The sequence below is a fragment of the Taeniopygia guttata genome, chromosome 22 (genome assembly GCF_048771995.1).
Source record: "Taeniopygia guttata chromosome 22, bTaeGut7.mat, whole genome shotgun sequence".
NCBI classification, from domain to species: Eukaryota; Metazoa; Chordata; class Aves; order Passeriformes; family Estrildidae; genus Taeniopygia; species Taeniopygia guttata.
Window position 1 is genome coordinate 1,891,557 of NC_133047.1, and position 11,658 is coordinate 1,903,214.

General features: G+C 69.0%; 2 protein-coding genes across 3 annotated transcripts; both read right to left on the reverse strand.

Moving 5' to 3' along the window:
* Positions 1-1,848: 1,848 nt before the first annotated feature.
* NUDT18 (nudix hydrolase 18) lies at positions 1,849-9,226 on the reverse strand. Of its 2 annotated transcripts, XR_012051729.1 has the most exons (5): positions 9,123-9,226; positions 5,928-6,120; positions 4,517-4,730; positions 2,186-3,422; positions 1,849-1,984 (listed from the first exon to the last, which is right to left on the reverse strand). XR_012051729.1 is itself a non-coding variant. In XM_072917651.1 (4 exons), the coding sequence occupies exons 1-4, from the start codon at positions 9,170-9,172 to the stop codon at positions 2,833-2,835; spliced, it is 1,047 nt and encodes a 348-aa protein (XP_072773752.1). In that variant the 5' UTR covers positions 9,173-9,226; the 3' UTR covers positions 1,849-2,832. The 2 variants fall into 2 exon arrangements, 1 of the variants encoding a protein (XP_072773752.1); XM_072917651.1 differs by having other exon boundaries at positions 1,849-3,422.
* LOC140680442 (uncharacterized) lies at positions 6,142-9,107 on the reverse strand. Its single transcript, XM_072917548.1, has 3 exons — positions 9,104-9,107; positions 6,663-7,810; positions 6,142-6,225 (listed from the first exon to the last, which is right to left on the reverse strand). Exons 1-3 carry the CDS (start codon positions 9,105-9,107, stop codon positions 6,142-6,144), a joined length of 1,236 nt encoding a protein of 411 aa, XP_072773649.1.
* Positions 9,227-11,658: the final 2,432 nt, after the last annotated feature.

Here is an 11,658-nt window from a genome sequence, read left to right on the forward strand (position 1 = left end):
GGGGCTCTGTCCAGGGGGGTTCCTGACCCCTGCCAGGGTCCCAGGGCAGCCAGAGGGATTCCCTGGACTCCCCCAGGAGGGGTTGGGTTGGAATTGGGGGGTGCACCCCACTCCCCCCATCCTCTCCTCGCTCTCTTGCCTGGTCCCTGAGCAGGCCAAGGTGTCCCTGGCCTGGATCAGGTACCGGGGGCACACCCGGGCACACCCCTGGATCAGGTACCAGGGGTACACCTGGGTGCCCACCTGGCTCTGGGTGCCCCTGGGTGCCCCTGGGTGCCCCTGGATCAGGTACCAGGGGCACACCTGGGTGCCCACCCAGCTCTGCCCTGTGCCCTTTCAGGACCCACGTGGGGGGCTCAGGACCCCCATGGCAAGGACAAAGTGGCCAAAAGCATCAGCGTGGTTGGGATGGGCTGGGAAGCAGGGGATGGTGAGGGGGGGGTCACCCCCACACCTGAGCATCCCCCCCATGGCAGCCCCACAGCCGGAACCTGCGGGTGACCCCAGCTGGCCGCCCTGCCCCACACCCACCTCCACCGGTACCTGCTGCACCCCTTCCCCCCCTGGCCCCCGGCTGCCGCTCGCTCTTCTCCGTCCTCCTCAGGGTAATGTCACCCTCCGGGCCGTGGGGACACGGGGACACCCCCTGCCCGTGGGGGTGACACTTCCCTCCCTCCCTCCCTCCCCAGGTGATCGGGGAGCTGGTGCAGCAGCTGCGCCACGCCAGGGCTCAGCTCCTCCTGGTGCGCCACCAACCCCAAAAAACGGCCTTTTTGGGGGGGGTTGTACCCCACAGACCCCCCAACATCGCTGGTGCAATAATGGGGTGTGTGGGACCCCCCCCTCAGCTGCAAGGACTCGGGTGTGCCCTGGCCTGGCGCTGTGGCAGGGGGAGTGTGACATGTGTGACACGTGTGACATGTGTGACATGTGTGTGTGTGTGTGTGACACGTGTGTGTGCTCTGCTGGGGGACAGACCCCGCACAGCCCCTCCCCAGGGTGATGGGACTCTGCTCCAATAAAGCTGAGTCAGCAGCACCTCCTGTGCCCATTCCCAAACACCCCAAACCCCACTCGGCATTTCCTCCAAACACCCCAAACCCCACTCGGCATTTCCCCCAAACATCCCCAAACCCCACTCAGCATTTCTCCCAAACACCCCAAACCCCACTCGGCATTTCCCCCAAACATCCCCAAACCCCACTCGGCATTTCCCCCAAACACCCCAAACCCCACTCGGCATTTCCCCCAAACATCCCCAAACCCCACTCCCCATTTTCCCCCAAACACCCCAAACCCCACTCAGCATTTCCCCCAAACACCCCAAACCCCACTCGGCATTTCCCCCAAACCCCACTCTGCATTTTCCCCCAAACATCCCCAAAACCCTATTGCCTATTGCCCGCAAACATCCCCAAACCCCACTCCCCATTTTCGGCAAACCCCACTCCCCATTTCCCCCAAACACCCCAAACCCCCACTCCCTATTTTCCCCCAAACACCCCCAACCCCCACTCCCCATTTTTGCCAAACCCCACTCCCCATTTTCCCCCAAACACCCCCAAAACCCTACTGCCCATTGCCCGCAAACACCACAAACCCCACTCCCCATTTTCCCAACCCACTCCCCATTATCCCCAAACAGCCCAAACCCCACTTTTCATTTTCCCAAACTCACTCCACATTTTCCCCCAAACACCCCAAACCCCACTCCCCATTTCCCCCAAACCCCACTCCCCATTTCTCCCAAACACCCCAAACCCCACTCCCCATTTCCCCCCAAACCCCCTCCCCATTTCCCCCATTCCCACCTCCAGCCGCAGCCGGGGACACGAAACAGCCGCAGCAGCAGCAGCAGCAGTGGGGCTGATTTTATTTCTGCTCCCCGCACCCCCAAACCGCACCCCGGCCCCGCAGCGCCCCGCACCCACGGGAGCACATCCCGGGGGGCTCCCCATCGGCACAGCCCCCCCAATTCCCAAACCTCACCCCGCACCCACGGCAGCACATCCCGGGGGGCTCCCCTTGGGCACAGCGCCCACACCCCAGCCCCGCAGCGCCCCGCACCCACGGGAGCACATCCCGGGGGGCTCCCCTTTAGCACAGCCCCCCCAATTCCCAAACCGCACCCACGGGAGCACATCCTGGGGGGCTCCCCTTTAGCACAGCCCCCCAATTCCCAAACCGCACCCCAGCCCCGCAGCAGCCACAGGAGTCGCGGGGCTGATTTTATTTCTACTTCCAACACCCCCAAACCGCACCCCGGCCCCGCAGCGCCCCGCACCCACGGCAGCACATCTCGGGGGGCTCCCCTTTGACACAGCCCCCCAATTCCCAAACCGCACCCACGGCAGCACATCCCGCGGGGGTCCCCTTTGGCACAGCCCCCCCCAATTCCCAAACCGCACCCCAGCCCCGCAGCAGCCACAGGAGTCGCGGGGCTGAATTTATTTCTTCTCCCCGCACCCCCAAACCGCACCCCGGCCCCGCAGCGCCCCGCACCCACGGCAGCACATCCCGGGGGGCTCCCCCATCGGCACAGCGCCCCAATTCCCAAACCGCACCCACGGGAGCCCATCTCGGGGGGCTCCCCCTTTAGCACAGCCCCCCCAATTCCCAAACCGCACCCACGGCAGCACATCCCGCGGGGGTCCCCTTTGACACAGCCCCCCAATTCCCAAACCGCACCCACGGCAGCACATCCCGGGGGTTCCCCTTCGGCACAGCGCCCACACCCCGGCCCCGCAGCACCCCGCACCCACGGGGGCACATCCCGGGGGGCTCCCCCTTTAGCACAGCCCCCCAAATTCCCAATCCCACCCCTCCCGTGCGCTAGCTGCGGACGGGCACGGTGCCCCGCAGCCTCCGCAGGACGCGCTCCCGCATCTCCTCCTCCCGCACCGGCCACCAGCGCAGCGCGGGGTGTTGGGGCTCGGGCGGCCGCTCCCGCCCCGCGCCCGGTGCCACGCTCAGCAGCACGTTGAAGCAGATCCCGTCGGTGTCCCCGGAGCCCCCGGGGCGGTGCTGCAGCCCCAGCAGCCCCAGAGCCGCGGGCTGCGGCTCCCAGGCCAGGCGCTCCCGCAGCAGCCGCAGCAGCGGCCGCAGCAGCCCCGCACGCAGCTCGGAGCGGGACGTGCCGCACGCCACCACGGGCAGCCGCGGGGTGCCACCGGCGGCCAGCAGCACCCAAAGGTCGCCGGAGGCGTTGGTGAAGGGCAGCAGGAGGCGCAGGCAGAGCGGGGAGCAGGGCAGCTCCCGCGGCAGCGTGGCGGGGTGCGCGGGGCTCCGGCGGTAGCGGGCGGCCAGCTCCAGCAGCGGCAGGATGTCCGCCGAGCGCAGCGGCAGCGAGCGCGGGTCCCCGCGCCACCAGGTGGCCTGAAGGGACTCGGAGTCCGCCTCCGCCAGGGTCTTCAGGGTCCCACCTGAGCGCACAGGGGTGGCACGGAGCGGGGGGCACAGCGGGGACACGGGTGGGGCAGCGGGACCCGCGAGGTGGCCTGAGAGGGGACACTGAGACCCCTGAAGTGTCCTGAGAGGGGACACTGAGACCCCTGAGGTGGCCTGAGAGGGGACACTGAGACACCTGAGGTGTCCTGAGAGGGGACACTGAGACCCCTGAACTGGCCTGAGAGGGGACACGGGTGGGGCACTGAGACCCCTCGACTCCCGAGGTGGCCTGACAGGGGACACTGAGATCCCCAAGGTGGCCTGAGAGGGGACACTGAGACCCCCGAGGTGGCCTGAGAGGGGACACTGAGATCCCCGAGGTGGCCTGACAGGGGACACTGAGACCCCCGAGGTGGCCTGAGAGGGGACACAGGTGGGGCACCAAGACCCCCAAGGCCAGCTGGGGACAGGGACACCCATCCCGGGGCTGGCAGGGGACAGGGACACCCGCCCCGGAGATGCCATTTCCCACCCCGTGGCACAGCCGGGGACGCTCCCCCGAGCCCCCCGAGCCCCCCTTACCCCCTGTGCCCCCCTTACCCCCCTTACCTCCGTTACCCCCCTTACCCCCCGTGCCCCCCGTACCCCCCTTACCCCCCGTGCCCCCGTTACCCCCCGAACCCCCGTTACCCCCCGAGCCCCCGTTACCCCCCGAGCCCCCCGTGCCCCCGTTACCCCCCGAGCCCCCGTTACCCCCCGAGCCCCCCGAGCCCCCTTTACCCCCCTTACCCCCCGAGCCCCCGTTACCCCCCTTACCCCCCGAGCCCCCGTTACCCCCCCGAGCCCCCCGAGCCCCCGTTACCCCCCGAGCCCCCCTTGCCCCCCGAGCTCCCCGAGCCCCCCGTGCCCCCCGTGCCCCCGTTACCCCCCGAGCCCCCTTGCCCCCCTTACCCCCCGAGCCCCCGTTACCCCCCGAGTCCCCGTTACACCCCTTACCCCCCTTACCCCCCGAGCCCCCCTTACCCCCGTTACCCCCCGTGCCCCCCTTACCCCCCTTAACCCCCGAGCCCCCCTTACCCTCCGAGCCCCCCGTGCCCCCCTTGCCCCCGTGCCAGGCGGCAGCACGCACCGGTGGCCCGTGCCAGGAAGGCGAAGCGGATCCAGGCGGGGCCGCGCTCCTCCAGGGCCAGCAGGGTCAGGGGCTCGCAGAGCAGCCCCGACTCCTCCCGCACCTCCCGGCGCAGCGCGGCCGCGATCGGCTCGCCGGGCTCCACGCGGCCCGCGGGCAGGTACCAGCGGCCCCGGCAGCCGGCCTTGGCCTCCTGCACCAGCAGCACGGCGTCCTGCGGCAGCGCGGAACCGGGGCTAGCGGGGTACCGGGGCTAGCGGGGCTAGTGGGGATACCGGGGTACCGGGGCACCGGGGCTGCCGGGGCTAGCGGGGCTAGCGGGGTACCGGGGCTACCGGGGCTGCCGGGGCTACCGGGGCTACCGGGGCTGCCGGGGCTAGTGGGGCTAGTGGGGATACCGCGGCTACCGGGGTACCGGGGCTACCGGGACTACCGGGGCTAGTGGGGCTAGTGGGGATACCGGGGCTGCCGGGGCTAGTGGGGCTAGCGGGGCTACCGGGGCTAGCGGGGCTAGTGGGGATACCGGGGTACCGGGGCTAGTGGGGATACCGGGGTACCGCGGCTACCGGGGCTTGTGGGGATACCGGGGCTACCGGGGCTACCGGGGCTACCGGGGCTAGTGGGGCTAGTGGGGTACCGGGGCTACCGGGGCTAGTGGGGCTACCGGGGCTGCTGCGGCTACCGGGGCACCGGGGTACCAGGGCTACCGGGGCTAGTGGGGATACAGCGCCTACTGGGGCTACCGGGGCTACTGGGGCTAGTGGGGTACCGGGGCTACCGGGGTGGCTCTGTGGCTACTGGGGATACCGAGGTACCGGGGCTAGTGGGGATACCGCGGCTACCGGGGCTAGGCGGGTACCGGGGCTACCGGAGCTACCGGGGCTAGTGGGGCTAGTGGGGTACCGGGGCTACCGGGGTACCGGGGCTGCCGGGGATAGCGGGGTACCGGGGCTAGTGGGGATACCGGGGTACCGGGGCTACCGGGGCTAGTGGGGCTACCGGGGCTACCGGGGCTAGCGGGGCTTGTGGGGCTACTGGGGCTAGTGGGGCTAATGGGGATACCGGGGCTAGTGGGGTACCGGGGCTACTGGGGATACCGCGGCTACCGGGGCTAGTGGGGTACCGGGGTACCGGGGTAGCTCTGTGGCTACTGGGGATACTGGGGCTACTGGGGGCTGCACTGGAAGAATGTCCTGGCTGCACTGGGGGGCACCGGGGGGCACCGGGGGGCACTGGAGGAATGCCCTGGCAGTACCGGGGGGCACTGGGGGAATGCCCTGGCTGCACTGGGGGCACCGGGGGGCACTGGAGGAATGTCCTGGCAGCACCGGGGGGCACCGGGAGGCACCGGGGGAATGTCCTGGCGGCACCGGGGGGCACGGGGGGCACGGGGGGCAGCGGGGTTCCTCACCTCCTGGTTGAAGAGCACGGCCAGCACCACGTAGCAGACGTCCCTGCCCAGGCGGACGGGCGCGGGGGGCGCGGGGCACCCCTCGAAATCCGTGCCCACCTCCCAGGCGCCCCCCGCCAGCACCGCCTCCAGCTCCGGCACCGGCGCGTCCCCCATGGGCGCGGGGGTCCCTCCCGCGGGGGTCCCGCGGCGGCTGCGGGGGGCAGCGGGGGGCTCAGGGCGTGGCGGGGTTTTGGGGGGCCGAGGGGACCCCCCAGATGGGCGGGAGGGGGCGCGGAGAGCGGCGGCGGCGGGGGGGCTGCAGGGGGCGGGGAGAAAGGGGGTCCGGCGGTTGTGGGGGGCACGGGGAGGGGGGCAGGGGGGTGCTGGGGGAGGGGAAGGGTCTGCTGGACTGGGGGATGGGCTGGGGGGCGTGAATGGGGAGGGGGCTGCGGGGCTGGGGGGTGTGAATGGGGGTGGAAATGGGGAGGGGGCTGCGGGGCTGGGAGGTGGAAATGGGGAGGGGGCTGCGGGGCTGGGGGGTGGAAATGGGGCTGGAAATGGGGAGGGGGCTGCTGGACTGGGGGGCGTGAATGGGGGTGGAAATGGGGAGGGGGCTGCTGGACTGGGAGGTGGAAATGGGGAGGGGGCTGCTGGACTGGGGGGGGATGTGAATGGGGGTGTAAATGGGGAGGGGGCTGCTGGACTGGGGGGTGGAAATGGGGCTGGAAATGGGGCTGGAAATGGGGAGGGGGCTGCGGGGCTGGGGGGTGGAAATGGGGAGGGGGCTGCTGGACTGGGGGGCGTGAATGGGGGTGTAAATGGGGAGGGGGCTGCTGGATTGGGAGATGGGCTGGGGGGTGTAAATGGTGTAAACGGGGAGGGGGCGGCCGGACTGGGGGACCCCCGAGGGGAATTTGGGCAGCCGGGGGGGGCTGCGGTAGGACAGGGGCCGGCCGGACTGGGGGACCCCCGGGGGGGCGAGGGGGGGGAAGGGCTGGCTGGGTTTTGGGGGGCCCAGGGAGGCGGCCGGGAGCAGCTGGCAGGATTTGGGGAGCCCCGGGGGGGTGCGGTACGAGAAGGGCCGGCCCGACTGGGGCACCCACGGGAAGAGGAAGGAGGTGAAGGGCTGCCCGGACTGGGGGGCACTGGGGGGGCCGGACTGGCCGAACTGGGGGGCACTGGGGGGGCCGGACTGGGAAATACTGGGAGGAAAGTGCTGGCTGGACTGGAAGATACTGGGAGGAAAGGGGTGGCTGGACTGGAAGATACTGGGGGGAAAGGGGTGGCCGGACTGGTGGTTACTGGGAGGAAGGGGCTGACCAGACTGGAAGATACTGGGAGGAAAGGGGTGGCCGGACTGGTGGTTACTGGTGGGGAAGGTCTGGCCAGACTGGAAGATACTGGTGGGGAAGGGCTGGGGGGCACTGGTGGGGAAGGGGTAGCTGGACTGGAAGATACTGGGAGGAAAGGGTTGGCCGGACTGGGAAATACTGGGAAGAAAGCGGTGGCTGGACTGGTGGTTACTGGGAGGAAAGTGCTGGCCAGACTGGAAGATACTGGGAGGAAAGGGTTGGCTGGACTGGGGGGCACTGGGGGGGCCGGACTGGGAAATACTGGGAAGAAATGGGTAGCTGGACTGGTGGTTACTGGGAGGAAAGGGGTGGCCAGACTGGAATATACTGGGAGGGAAGGGTTGGCTGGACTGGGGGGCACTGGTGGGGCCGGACTGGGGGGCACTGGTGGGGAAGGGCCGGCCGGACTGGAGGATACTGGGGGAGAAACGGTAGCTGGACTGGTGGTTACTGGGAGGAAGGGGCTGACCAGACTGGAAGATACTGGTGGGGAAGGTCCGGCCGTACTGGGAAATACTGGGAGGAAAGTGCTGGCCAGACTGGAGGATACTGGTGGGGAAGGTCAGGCCAGACTGGGGGGTGCTGGGGGGGCTGGAGCTGGGGGGGGACCGGGGGTCCCGGGGCGGGGGGGGCTGCAGGGCGCGCTGGGGGAGGGGCTGCTGCCAGCCTGGGGGGCTCGGAGGGCTCAGGAGGAATGGGGGGCTCAGGGGGAATGGGGGGCTCGGGGGGCTCGGGGGAAATGGGGGGCTCGGGGGCGGGGTGGGCTGCAGGGTGCAGTGGGGGGCTGGGGTGCAATGAGGGTCAGGGGATTGGGGGGGCTACGGGGGGGTTTGGGGGTGCAGTGAGGGTTTGGGGGGTGCAGTGAAGGTTTGGGGGTGCAGTGAGGATTTGGGGGGTGCAATGAGGGTTTGGGGGGTGCAGTGAGGGTTTGGGGGGTGCAGTGAAGGTTTGGGGGTGCAATGAAGGTTTGGGGGGTGCAATGAGGGTTTGGGGGGTGCAGTGAAGGTTTGGGGGTGCAATGAGGTTTGGAGCTGCAATAAGGGGAGGGTTTTGGGGGGCTACAGGGTGCAATGAAGGGAGGGGTTTGGGGGGCTGCAATGAGGATTTGGGGGTGCAGTGAGGGTCTGGGGGGTGCAGTGAGGGTTTCGGGGGTGCAGAGAGGGTTTGGGGGTGCAATGAGGTTGTGAAGCTGTGATAAGGGGAGGGTTTTGGGGGGCTACAGGGTGCAGGAAGAAAATGGGTTGGGGGGCTGCAGTAAAGGTTTGGGGGGGCTGCAGGGCGCTCTAAGGAAAGATTTGGGGGTCCACAATGCGGGCACAGTTTTGGGGGGGCTGCAGCAAGGCTCGGGGGGCTGCAGGAAGGATTGGGGGGGTGCAGAAACAGTCGGGGGGCTGCAGGAAGGATTGGGGGGTGCAGAATGAGTCGGGGGGCTGCAGGAAGGATTGGGGGGTGGATAAAGAGTCGGGGGGCTGCAGGAAGGATTGGGGGGTGCAGAATGAGTCGGGGGGCTGCAGGAAGGATTGGGGGGTGCAGAATGAGTCGGGGGGCTGCAGGATGGATTGGGGGGTGCAGAATGAGTCGGGGGGCTGCAGGAAGGATTGGGGGGTGCAGAAAAGAGTCGGGGGGCTGCAGGAAGGATTGGGGGGTGCAGAATGAGTCGGGGGGCTGCAGGAAGGGGGGGCTGCAAGGAGCATCAGGAGGATGGGGGGGCTGCGGGAGGCGCCAGGGGGGTGCGGGGAGGGCCGGGTGGATCTCGGGGGGCTCCGGGGGGTTCGGGGGGTTCGGGGGCGGCTCCGGGGGTCGCGGGAGCGCTGCGGGACCCCCGCCCCCCCCTCGCCCCGCGCATGCGCCGCGCACTCACCGCGCCGGGGGCTCCGCCGCGCCGGCCCCGCCCCCCTGCTCGCCGCCCATTGGTCAGCCAGCCGGCGGAGCTCGCTGTTCATTGGTTGAGCCGCCTGCCACTCACAGCGGGCGGGATTTGGTCTTAAAGGGGCCGCGTGGGAGCGTGACGCAGAGTTAATTAAGTGGCGTTAATTAGGCGGTGGTGGTTATGCGCGGGGTTATCGCATGGTGGCGTTCGCCTCTTGTTCGTGGTCCAGTGCCCTTTGCCCAGTGCTCATTGCCCGGTATTAATTAATTGCTCAGTGCCCATTGCCCGTATTAATTAATAGCCCAGTGCCCATTGCCCGGGGCTAATTAATTGCCCAGTGCCCATTGCCCACTGTTAATTAATATCCCAGTGCCCATTGCCCACTGTTAATTAATTGCCTCGTGCCCATTGCCCGGTATTAATTAATAGCCCAGTGCCCATTGCCCGTATTAATTAATTGCTCAGTGCCCATTGCCCGGTATTAATTAATAGCCCAGTGCCCATTGCCCGGTGTTAATGAATTGCCCCGTGCTAATTGCCCGGCGATGTTGAGTCGTTTTGCTCCGCGTGTCCCGCAGCCCGTGGGCAGCGCCGTGCAGCTGTTCCAGCTGTTGTTCCCAGCTGAAGCCCTGACCCCGAAAAGGGGGTGAAGGGAGAGACCCCCTGACCCCAGTGGGATGAAGGGAGAGACCCCTGACCCAAATGGGATGGGGGGGAATGAAGGGAGAGCCCCCCTGACCCCAATGGGATGGAAGGAGAGACCCCCTGACCCCGGTGGGATGGAGGGAGAGACCCCCTGACCCAAATGGGATGGAAGGAGAGACCCCTGACCCCACTGGGATGGAGGGAGAGACCCCTGACCCCAATGGGATGGGGGGAATTAAGAGTGAGCAGCCCTGACCCCAAAAAGGGGGTGAAGGGAGAGACCCCCTGACCCCAAGGGGATGAAAAGGGGGTGGAGGGAGAGCCCCCCTGACCCCAGTGGGATGAAGGGAGAGACCCCTGACTCCAATGGGATGGGGGGAATTAAGAGTGAGCAGCCCTGACCCCAAAAAGGGGGTGAAGGGAGAGACCCCTGACCCCAATGGGATGGAGGGAGAGACCCCCTGACCCCAAAGGGATGGATGGAGAGACCCCTGACCCCAATGGGATGGAGGGAGAGACCCCTGACCCTAATGGGATGGGGGGAGAGACCCCTGACCCCAGTGGGATGGAGGGAGAGACCCCCTGACCCCAATGGGATGGAGGGAGAGACCCCCTGACCCCAATGGGATGGAGGGGGGGGGTGAAGGAGGAGCCCCCCGACCCCAAAAAGGGTTGAAGGGAGAGCCCCCCTGACCCCAAAGGGAGACCCCGAGGTGGGCACTGGCGGTGCCCCTGGAGCACCCCCACCCCCCATGGCACGGCGGGGGGCACAAAGGGGGACCCCGAGGTGGGCACTGGCGGTGCCAGCAGCCCTGGCACGCTCGGAGCTCTTTATTCCTCCTGCCCCGAGGGAGCGCAGCACCGAGCAAAGGGCGCCAGGTCCCGGTTCCCCGCGGTGTCCCGGCCGTGCCCGCGGCTCCCGGTGTCGCTCCGTGCCTCCCGGTGTCCCTCCGTGCGTGGAGCTCCCGGTATCCCCCCGTGCCCGGTGCTCCCGGTATCGCTCCATGCCCGGTGCTCCCGGTATCGCTCCGTGCCCTGAGGCTCCCGGTGTCGCTCCGTGCCCGCGGCTCCCGGTGTCGCTCCGTGCCCGCGGCTCCCGGTATCGCTCCGTGCCCGCGGCTCCCGGTGTCGCTCCATGCCCGGTGCTCCCGGTGTCGCTCTGTGCCCGGTGCTCCCGGTGTCGCTCCGTGCCCGGGACTCCCGGTGTCGCTCCATGCCCGCTGCTCCCGGTGTCGCTCCGTGCCTCCCGGTGTCCCTCCGTGCCCGGTGCTCCCGGTGTCGCTCCGTGCCCGGGACTCCCGGTGTCCCCCCGTGCCCTGAGGCTCCCGGTATCGCTCCGTGCCCGCGGCTCCCGGTGTCCCCCCGTGCCCTGAGGCTCCCGGTGTCGCTCCGTGCCCGCGGCTCCCGATGTCCCCCCGTGCCCTGAGGCTCCCGGTATCGCTCCGTGCCCTGAGGCTCCCGGTGTCCCCCCGTGCCCGGTGCTCCCGGTATCGCTCCGTGCTCCCGGTGTCGCTCCGTGCCCGCGGCTCCCGGTATCGCTCCATGCCCGGTGCTCCCGGTGTCCCTCCGTGCCCGGTGCTCCCGGTGTCGCTCCGTGCCCTGAGGCTCCCGGTGTCCCCCCGTGCCCGCGGCTCCCGGTATCGCTCCGTGCCTCCCGGTGTCGCTCCATGCCCGCGGCTCCCGGTGTCCCCCCGTGCCCTGAGGCTCCCGGTATCGCTCCATGCCCGGTGCTCCCGGTGCCCCCCCGTGCCCTGAGGCTCCCGGTATCGCTCCGTGCCCGCGGCTCCCGGTATCGCTCCGTGCCTCCCGGTGTCGCTCCATGCCCGCGGCTCCCGGTGTCCCCCCGTGCCCGCGGCTCCCGGTATCGCTCCGTGCCCGCAGC